Source organism: Arachis ipaensis, chromosome B2, assembly GCF_059453495.1.
Source record: "Arachis ipaensis isolate K30076 ecotype BB chromosome B2, ASM5945349v1, whole genome shotgun sequence".
NCBI classification, from domain to species: Eukaryota; Viridiplantae; Streptophyta; class Magnoliopsida; order Fabales; family Fabaceae; genus Arachis; species Arachis ipaensis.
In genome coordinates, this window is record NC_142437.1 from 17,647,983 (window position 1) to 17,659,397 (window position 11,415).

Genomic DNA, 11,415 nt, shown 5'->3' on the forward strand with positions numbered 1-11,415 from the left:
AGGCTTTATAAGCAATTCTTCGAACTCCATGTATATTCTTCTATAGACAATGACTTTTGCTTCAGATTGTGCAATTTGATGAATGTGTATTACCTATGATAGTTAGAAAGGAACTTGCGCTTGATCTCAGACACATGTTATCCCGTGTCTTGATCTTTCTTTTTCATTCTCTTTCTGATGACACTTTATATTATTCTTCCACCACACTGATGCATGCTTCTTTAGCTTGTTTGCTACAAGCTTCACATGTTTGTCATTTAGAATATTTTTTAACTCGAATACTTTCTCATTTATGCAAATTCAGTCGATGAAATCATCTAGTTGAAGCCTCCCTTTTAACTCAGGAATATAAACTTTGATTCATAAGTCTTTAGCTTTGTGACTTGTGCTGTGTCATGCTCTTCCATTTGAATTTCTTGAGTAATTTTATTCTTTGGATCCATCTTTTACTACTATATCGATGTCAAAACGCAGGGGGGATGTGACAATGATGTTGAGCACTATGCACCAATAGTGATGCAATGGTGATGATACTCTGATTCTTCGATGCTATGATGATGCATAATAATGGAAATGCACGAATGATGATGATGATACACCAAGAATAACCATCGCACAAAAATAGAAACCAAAAGAAATTAAGAGAACATGAAGGATATTAACTGAAACTCCACAACGAACAACATGCACTGATGACATCTTGCAATGGCAATAAGACCACCCACGCCAAAAACGAGTTAATATTCAATTTAGCCCTTGAAATTTGAGGTCAAACTTAAGTTGATCCTTAAAATTTTTAGTCGACCCAAATTATACCCCCAAATTTACAATGAAAACTCGCGTTAGCCCCTAAATTTATCTCCGTTAATGAGGTGCTAATGGCATGTTAATTTGCCATGCTAGATAAAACAAATGATATCGCTTTATATTGGCATTCAATTTTCAATGAAATTATGTTGTTTAACATAAAATGTATATCTTTCTCACTATTGATATCATAAAATGAGAAGTGTTTTATCTCATTTGTGTGAAACAATATCATTTCATTGAAGATTAAGCGCCAATGTAAATTAATGTCATTTTATTTTATTTAACGTAATAAACTAACATGCCAAATTAGTACGTCATAATAGAGATTAGCCCAGGAGTTAACGCGAGTTATTGTTGTAAATTTAGGATCTAATTTGGGTCGACTAAAATTTTAGGGGTCAATTTGAGTCTGATCTCAAATTTCAAAGGTCAACTTGAGTTATTAACTCTGCCAAAGACCCGTTGCCACAAAGCAAATAAATTTTTACTGGAGTAAGGTGATGACCGATGTTGCTCTGATACTAAACTGATGTTGGAATGTCGTTTGACTCACCAATTTTGGCGAAGTTAATAACCCCACAATGTCAGTTGGAATGTCGTTTGACTCACCAATTTTAGCGAGGTTAATAACCCCACAATGTGAAATAGTCAAGAACCTACCTTGTTAGTAGGCCAAGCCAAAGATACACCTCTTACTTTTAAAAGAGACTAAAGAAAAATAAATACAAAGCTTATTATAAATATATCTCAATCAACTCAACTTGAAAAGTGAAGGAGAATACATGGGTTATTTATATTAATGAGGAAGTCTTTATAAATTAGGCAATATGAGACTAATACATCACATAGCACAATAATATAAATTAAACTAGATTACTTTAATTAACAACACAAGTATAAAATTTATGCTCCTACATCACCATAAGAGCAAGTTTCTGCACCACTCTAATCCCTCAAAGGTGAAAATTAATTTTAAAACATTTTGATCTGTTGTAGAAATTTTGAATTTCTAGTAATGAAATTGATTGTCTTATTTCCATTCTAAAAACTCTTGTGTTTTAATCTCAGTTGCATCATCTTCTTCATATTCATAACTTTTTAGAATTTTTTTCTATTAAGATTATTTTTAAGTTAATTGGATTTAATGAACACTAGAATTTGATATTTTCATGGAACAAAGTTGTCTTCATCCAATTTGAAGGATATGTTCTTGATTGAAACTTTTAATGATGATGCAGAAGTAGTGGTATGACTTGTAGTTTTCATAGATCAGAAGCAATACTCTAATACCATGAAAGTTATCATAGATTGATTGGAGAATTTGAAGAAAAAAATAATTGAAGGAGAGAAATAAAGTGAGAGATCAGATGACTTAATTAGGAGGGAGTGATAAGATTCATGTTGAGAGAGAAGGATTATTCAATCCATTCATTAGAGTGAGTGTTATAATTTATACTTGTTAGCAATTTACATGATAGATTTGCGTCAATTCAACAGTAATAATAGAATAACCTACTTATCTTTCGCTAGTTACTTTATCAACTTTGTTAGGTAACAAATTAGGGTACCAACCAACTTGAGCCAACCTTTTAAATTTTAAAAACTTTTGAATTTAAAAAATACGCGCTGCCGCCGCATCCTCCCCCTGAAAAGAAATATCCAAAAACCTAGAAAAAAAACATTCAGTAACCCGAATAAAAAAAGATCTACTTATTAGAAAGAAATATCCTAAAACCTAGGAAAGAAACATCTAGTAACCTAAATAAAAAAATAATTTATTTACTTAGAAAAACGTTAAAAATTATATAAAAGAAACATCTATTTAATCAGAGAGAAACATCTAAAAAAATAGTTAAAAAAATTAAAACAAAAAGCACACACCCCCGAAAAGAAACATACCAAAACTTAGAAAAAAAATATCCAATAACTCACATAAAAAATCATGGACAGAAACATACAAAATCCTGCAAAAAAAATATCCATTTAATCGAAAAGAAATATTCGACAAAACCATTAAAGAAAAGAATAAAACAAAAGCAAGAACGCACTACAGGAGGGCGTTGTGGTGATCAGCAGTGCTATGCTTACGAAGGAGAAGACACTACAGTGGTGGGTTGCGGTGGGAATCATGAGGGGAGGGCGATGAGGTGGTCCTAAGTGCAACGAATAGCGAAAAGGAGGGCGTTGCGGCAGTCGGCGGTGCTGTAAATCGGGAGGGGGGAGCTGTGGTGGTCTTGTGCGCAACGAATTGCGAGGGAGAGGGCGATGCGGTGATCAGCGGCATTGCGAAGCGCGAGGGAAGGCTCGGGGGAGGGCGCTGCAATGATCTTGGGGGTGGCAAATCGATAAGGAAGGCGCGGCGGTAGTTAGTAGAGCTGTGAATCGCAATAGAGGGTGCTATGGTGGGAGAGAAAGACAGCAGAATAAACAATGTACTATTATTTTTTTCAATTTTAAGTTAGATTTAGGAATTTTTTTTTTGTTATTAGACCTTTTTATTGCAACCCACATTATGGGTAGTTAGAGTTGAGTGGTACCATAATTAATTCCTTAAGAGTTTTTCTTACTTTATCTATCTTGTACTTAGTTGGTTTCTCTCCTTCATTACTCCTAATATTTAATTTTTTCAAAATATGAGTTATTTAATTTTTTTAATCAAAATGTCTTTAATATATGTATTAAGAATTAATTTATTATCTTTTTAATTATAAATAAAAATTAATGTTAAGATGACTGAATTCATTTTATTTCTTATTTTTTCATATTTTTAAAACATTTTAAGTTTTTTTATATCTCTTAAATTTTAATTATTTTTAAACTTTACACATCAAACTCTAATTTTTAATATATAGTATAAAAATAAAATATTAACTAAAAGTGTTTATTAATGTTGATAAAAAGTAATGGTTCCTAATATTGTTCAATTAGTAATTACCTTTAAAAATATTATTTTTTTTATAAAAACAGATAATAATAAAGATCTAACTGAAAGTTTTTATTTTATATGATATAATTATAAGGGATAAAGTATATTTTTTATTTTGTTTTAATTTTGTCCTAAAAATTTTTTATTTACATCAAATATATCCATGACAGCTAAATTTTCAAAAAATTTAGGACTATCTATCAATAATATATGACAACTATCTCTGATTTACTTGTGTTAATGGTTGTTTTTGTAAAATTGTTGTTGAATTTAAAAATTAGCTGTCAAGGATATATATAATAGAAATAAAAAACTTTTGGAATAAACCTGAAACAAAATAAAATTTAGAAATATTTTTAAAATTTTTAACAAATTTCAAAAACAAAAAATATACTCTACCCTAATTATAAATTTTGAAACAACAATGCTAGGGAATCAAGAGGGTACCAGCAAAAAATCAGCCAAATGCCTTTGGGTGAATTCAAAACCTCTACGTATATGGTGCTTATGCTAGGCATTAGGATGTTTCTTTTCTTTATAAATTGGATGGTTCTAAATCTATTTTCTGATTTATCATGTTTTAGGCATTTGGAGAGGGAAGGAGGGTGAAGAGACAGACGCTAATTGAATCAGTTTCCGTGATTCACGTTGCAATGATACTGAACGTATCTCCTCCTAATTTGAATGTGGTGAAACATTTAATAATAATCAATATTTTAAATCATAAATAAATAAAACTAATTACTATATTTATAATTAATTAAGTTGTTCTATTTTTGGTTGATTTGGAGTTGTTCCATATACTTTTCTATTTTGAAATCATAAAAATTCAATTAAAAATTTATGAAATTGTAAAAATCTAACCGGATAAATAAGCCTAAAATTTAGGGGTGGCAAAACGGGTCGAGCCCGTCGGGCCGATCCGCTAAACTCGCTAAAAAAAGCGGGTCGGGCTAGGATTTAGAGCCCGCCAAATTAAAAAAACCCGCCAAACCCGCACCGCCAAATTGGCGGGTTTTGGCGGGGCGGGGCGGGCCGGTCCGCCGGGCTGAAGATTTTTATTAAATAAAAGAGTGATTATTATTATAAAATTAATAATTATAGAATTTTAAACACTTTTTTTCATTTTTTGTTTTTATTCTTCTTTTAGTTATTAACTTTATTTATTTTATTTTATAATTTCGTATATATGCTCAAATTATGTGACTTATTTTTTAAAATAAAGATGATTCTATTGACAAATATTATTTTGAACAATTTTATTGAAGTTAAAAATTAAAAAAATGGTAAAAAAATTTGACTATTTTTTATTTGTATTTAATTTTTTAATTATTATTTTTTTGTTAATTTTAATGAATTTTATTTAAAAAAAAAAAAAAGAAGCGGGCTAGCATTTTGAACCCATTTTAGTTGGCGGGACGGGCCGATCCGCCCCGTTTATGGGGCGGGCTTAAGCGGGGCGGGGCGGGTTGGGGCGGACCGGCCCGCTTTGCCACCCCTACTAAAATTGTATTAATATTAAGTGTCAACATATATATCGCATTTAATTTTAAAAATTTCAATAACCGTACAGAAGATAATATAATGAATTATAAAGTAGGTAGCTAGGTGTATGTGGTTATATTAGTATTAGGCATTTCATTTTCGTGACTCTCACTCTCTCCTTCTCATTTTCTTCTTCTCTCTCTCTCTCAATTAGATCTGTGTTCGCTAAACCCTACCTTTCGCACATAAAACCCCTCTTCAATCATCTTTTGAATTTCTCAAAGATTCATATCAATGATGGAATGCTTTCAAGGTACGTTAATTGAGGAGTACAAAATTATTGAGGGAAAGATGCTGGACAAGCTAGCGATATACGATAATGGTGATCGATTACATTATTAAGAGGTAGGTTTAGTTTTCTTTCTTCTTTTTTCATTCAAATTATTTATATTAGCATACATACACATATATAGTGATGACAACATATAGCTTTGTGTTTAATACTTTGGTTTTATATATGGATTATCCTGTTGATTCAAAATTGGTTGGAAATTAAAAGATTGATAAGTTTATATATGTGTTACAATTTCTACATTTGGCATTGGGCGTAGGAAATTTCATTAAAATTAATCAACATTCATAAATAGCAACCCATGTTAGAATACGAATTCAAATTCACCTTAATTAAAATATATTATTAGATACATATATGGAGGATAATTTAGTTTATAAAAAATATTGTGCCTGATATATATTGATGCTATATATAACTCCGACAAGAAGATCAATTCTTGTTTTCTCAATCTTAATGATGAAATATATATACATGCAACGAATTCCTCATTGTTTGATTTTTTCCCATCTAATAATTTCTAACTTTTTGATATTGAGTAAAAGTGTTCAGATATTTCATATTTCTGAAGAACGATAAGGATACATAGGTCTTTTAAATTTGGCCTAATGAAAACATTCACTACTCTAAGGTTTTTCAAGCTAAGGATCAATAATTTTCAGTGACTCTAATTTCTTGATGCATTTATTGAAATGGATATACACTGTGCTTATTAATTATTTATTAATTATATATTACGTTAGAGGTATATAAAAAATCAGTCACTAAATTTAATAAAATTACGAAAGAATAAAAAAAAAATATAAAAATTTTTTATTGTATATTATTATAATTTTTTAAAATAAACTAAAATAACCAAAATCTTTACATGATTCTGTTAAAAAAAGATAAGTATAACTAATTTAAAAAAGATAAACATAACAAATTTTATTTTAAAAAATAAAATAATAAATAAAAATAAAATAAAAATTTAATAAAATTAATTATTTATGTAAAATATATGTTAAATTATAAAATATATATTAAAAATAAATTAAATAACATATATATTTATATAGTAGTTGATTTAATTATTAATTTTTTATGTACACAGCCTCTTTAATTAATTAATTATGGCTAATTAATCATGATTACATTGATGCCAGCCCTTATAGAATACTTGAATTGATTTGCATTGTTTGTATATATTGGAATAAAGTTGAATGTGGTGGCGCCTTTAATTTTTTTTTTAACCAAAGATAGAGAGACTCGAATCCACGACTTCTTAGGTGAGTATGAAGAGGGGGAGTGCTAGGTAAACAATAATCATCTTAAATAACATGAACAACCATCAATTAAATAAAAACACACTACACTTCTAAATTATCCACCTAAATCTTAATATTAAAATAACCATCCATATACCTAATGAAATGAAATGAACATTTGATATATCTATTGTTCACATTATTTAGTATTTTCATTATCTAGCTATACTTTTCTTGTTATATATATGGGTGCTAATTTGTTTATATCTTGGCTTCAAGCACTTGATTTGTGTTTATGCTAAGTTTCTGCTTTTATTATTTTATGTTCTTGGAAATGCATTGCAATGAATAAAATACCGGCTCCGAGCTGTTATATATATTACCACAGGTATGTGATTGAACGTCTTTATCTTATTGTAGATAATAAAAAATTATTTTCTAAACTTTCAATAAATATATGAGTATAACTAATAAATAAAGATTGATAGAACTTATATACATTCATCTATTCATATGCTTTTACGTAATAACTTAAACTTAAGTGATAGAATTTTTATGACTAAAATATCGATAGAATTTTTGGGTAAAAGATAGATCTATATAAAATACATGTTTCAAATTCTAAAAAAATATATACATATACTTTTGCATAGCAGGATGAATTAGATATATAATGGCATCTAATAGTTTGAACTTTTGTGATAATAAGTGATTTTCTGACAATAATATATGATTTTAAATTACGGTTGTAATTGTGATTGTAGTGATGCTTTGGTGCGATAATTGTGAAACATTATGTAATAGCCACAGTTGCAATTGTGCACTATTTTTCTTTTAAATAGAAACTGTGCACTGTAATTTTATAAAATATGATATTTCATGTAGATAATGTATTTATTTATATTCACGTGTCTCTGTTTTTAAGTTTAAACTTTTAAGATAGATGAGTTTATAACATAATATCTGGAAACTTCTCCTACTAAAATCTTTTTGATTATCGATAAATTTTAGGAGCATATTTTTCTATTGACATAATTAGCAATAAATTTAAATCAAATAGCGATAGAAAAATAGAAAGGTGAGTTTTTCTTAAATTTTAGAAACAGATAATATCTGTTGCTAATTCCATTGCTAACACTGATATCTATCACTAATGTGAAAGATTCTAGCATTGTTTTTTGACTAAAAGGTTTAGATTTTTATTCTTAATTTTTCATATTCTTCTAAATAATAAAGATACAATTTTAGTATAGAAAAAAATAGATAGATGCATAATCACACTAAGTTTTAAATTTAAAAAAAGCTCTTGTATAAAAAATCATGTTAGATAATATAATCATTCATACGTAGCTAACGAATAATTTAGCTTTTTTGAAGAAGCATCAAACTATGACCTTTGTAAGTAAGTAATGGTACTTGTTGAATGCTTATAAAGCACTATGCATTTGCTGTATGTGTTGATTTGCATGCTGAAACCATTTGTTGATTTATGACTTGAGTTTTCTTCCAAAAAAAAAAAAAAAAAACACTAAAGTCTATATAAGATAAAGAACATATTTCAGCAAGAATATATTCCATGATTTTAGATTATAGTTACAATCATAATTAAGAAAAAAAAAACTAAAAAAAAAAGCACATGAAAGTTGTCTGATCTCATATTACCACTACAATAATTCTAATATGATATGATAGATACCAAAACAATAATACTATGGCTAATATGGTTGTATTTGTTGTTGTGATGAAATGCAGTTTAAAAGCATGATATGCATGCAAAAGCAAACTATATAAGGGAGGAACCACCCAATTTTGGAGAACAAGTTGAGTTCAACTAATAAAGATGAGGGCCAAATGCATGGTAGGTTTATTATATAACTGTATAACAACAATTTGACAACATTTCTTTGTCAAGTGGATCAACAAAGAAGAAAAGACCTATTATTAAAAGGGAACTATTTTTTGGGCATGCATGCCCTAGTTCTACATTTTATTTATTCTTTTTATAGAAACCAAAAGAAAGAAAAGGTAGAGGAAATTTAGTGAAATATATATAATTTACAATAAGATACTATAATAAATAGAGATAAAATTGGCTAGTTAATCTCTAAATAAAATAAAACTGGTTTATTCTGTTATAAGATTCTATTATATATTTGGATAAGATAAAATTATAGATTCTACAATTATAATATATCCAATACATAATAGAATTTTGTAATAGAATATACAAATTTTGTTTAAAAACTTAATTAACCAGCTTTATTTCTATTCTTATAGATACTACACTATTGTTGGATCATTGTAGACGATCGCACCTGACGAGTGGAACAAGACTTCATTGTTGTTGCAATAGTAGTTAGGGCTTGTGTTTTGATGATGAGATTCTGAAATGGTTAGTAGATGCTCAAGATATTCAACTCCCAAATCCTCTAAAACCATGACACCACCATTACTATTAGCAGTAGTAGTTGATGAAGATTCCTTAGATGATGATGATGATGATGATTCCTTGCTTTTGTTCTTGTTTTTAGACTTTGAGGACCATGATGACAATTTTCTTTGGAGGGAGTTCCTCTCTTTGAGTGCAAGTGCAGGTGAAGAAGAAGAAGAAGAAAAGGGTTTGTGTTTGTTGTTGGAATCAGAATCCATGATGATTCCTTGCAAAGAATCTTTGACCCTTTGGAAAGAAAAGTTGAGAAGAGCAGAGTAGCCTCTCATGGAGTATGCAGCTTGATCATAAGCCAAAGCAGCTTCTTCAGCACTCTCGAATGTTCCAAGCCAAACCCTTCTTCCATTTCTTGTTGTGTCTCGAATTTCCGCTGCGAATTTTCCCCATGGCCTCTTTCGAACTCCTATGTAACTTCTTCTTCCTCTTCTTTTATCATCTTCCTCTTCCTTTTCACGATTCTTCTCCTTCTTTAGGGTTCTTGATTCTGATGATGATGATAATGAGAAGTCAATCATCTCAAATGATAAAGAATCCTCAAATGGCTCATCAAAATCATTCTTGGTTTTCAATGATTGGAACCCAAAGGAAGCAGTGTCCGAATCAACATCCCAAAAATCTGTGTTATGGAACAAGAAAGGATTATTATTATTACTACTATTATTGGTCATTTTGGGAAACTATGATGATCATCTCAATTTCTCTTTGAATTGATGTAGCATATCATCATCATTTATATTGACCTCAAACCCTATACTACTACTTCTTCTTTCTTATAATACAATTATGTGTCACTATCATTTCTAGTGTCTTATACTAATAATTCAAGAGAGTAGCACCTATGGTGACATTTGAGAAAGAATATTCATCTCATTTGTCTCGTTGTTAGATCAATCTAGAATCTCTACTATATATTATTGCACAATCTCAAATAGAAGAATTCAACGGTGGTTTTCGCCCTTCTTTTGGTTACTTAGCTTTCCTTGTTTGAATTCATGTTTCAAAATATTTTTAGAAATATAATCATTTATATTTCTTCTTCTTGATAGCTTAAACTTTTAAGATCAGAGAAGAATATCATGAGACAATATTAGAACTTTTATAATTTAAAGATTTAGGGTTCAATTTTTTATCATAAAAAAAATTAACATAAGATAAATAAAAAAATCTTATACAAAAAATTCACGCAAATACAAAAAAAATTAAATATAAAAAAACGTGTTAAAAATATAAACATTCATATACTTCTTTTTATTAAATTAAATTGTGAGAAGAAGTGATATTATGACTCTTTCTTCGATAATATATATATGCATTATTTGTAATTTCAAATGGAATCTTCATAGCTCTCTTTAAATTGGGATTTGAAATTGAAATGATAATTTTTCCTGCAGTAATCTAAATTGTGCCGCTAAGCTAGGTTACTTGTAGATAATCTCATTTTTAATTTTCTTTTTCTATTATAGGTCTTATATCGATCAATTTTATGATTTTGATATATAGTCTTTACAAGTACGAAGCAATTTAATTACAGTTTTTTTAATTGAAAAAGTATAGGAAATTAATGGAATATTTGTATAATGTGTACAATGGAGGTTTAAGAATGTCCGATTCAGTATTAGAGATATAATCATTAGTGTTATTTTTTCTCATCAACTGAAATTTTTGGAATGATAGTTATCATGACATAGTATTAGAGTTCTAGATCCAAAAGATCAAGAGTTCAATTCTTAGTAAACCTCAAAATCAGCTTAAATTTTTGGAATGAGATGTTTATTATCCTTAATATTCATTGTACTCCCTAGCAGGTTTTCTCTGTCGTCCACATTTCACTCCACTCCACTACTCACTACAATCCAAGGATGAAAAAAATTATGGTTACATTTAAAAAAAAAGAGTAAAGTATTGTTTTTGTCCCCAACATTTGGGGTAAGTCTCAAAGTTGTCCCTAACGTTTCAATCGTCCTATTTAAGTTCCTAACATTTCAAAATTGACTCAATGTTGTCCTGTCGTTAGGGATCCGTTAACAGAATTGACGGTGGGACAAAATTGAGACGATTTTGAAATGTTGAAGACTTAAATAGGACGAAAACGTTGGGACAAAAATAATACATAGAAATAAATTTTAATTTTATCCTTCAATAACAT

General features: G+C 29.0%; 1 protein-coding gene across 1 annotated transcript; it reads right to left on the reverse strand.

Moving 5' to 3' along the window:
• Positions 1–2,911: 2,911 nt before the first annotated feature.
• LOC107626965 (uncharacterized) lies at positions 2,912–9,937 on the reverse strand. The gene is made up of 2 exons (XM_016329848.3): positions 9,136–9,937; positions 2,912–3,207 (listed from the first exon to the last, which is right to left on the reverse strand). The coding sequence occupies exons 1-2, from the start codon at positions 9,935–9,937 to the stop codon at positions 2,912–2,914; spliced, it is 1,098 nt and encodes a 365-aa protein (XP_016185334.3).
• Positions 9,938–11,415: the final 1,478 nt, after the last annotated feature.

What these genes read in the sequence shown, in the direction of transcription:
- LOC107626965 (XM_016329848.3), bottom strand. Translation starts at nt 9,937, where the DNA reads ATGACCAATAATAGTAGTAATAATAATAATCCTTTCTTGTTCCATAAC. An exon ending in AGTCTTGTTCCACTCGTCAG is followed by an intron (nt 3,208 to 9,135) that starts GTGCGATCGTCT and finishes CTCCCACCATAG; the next exon opens with CACCCTCTATTGCGATTCAC.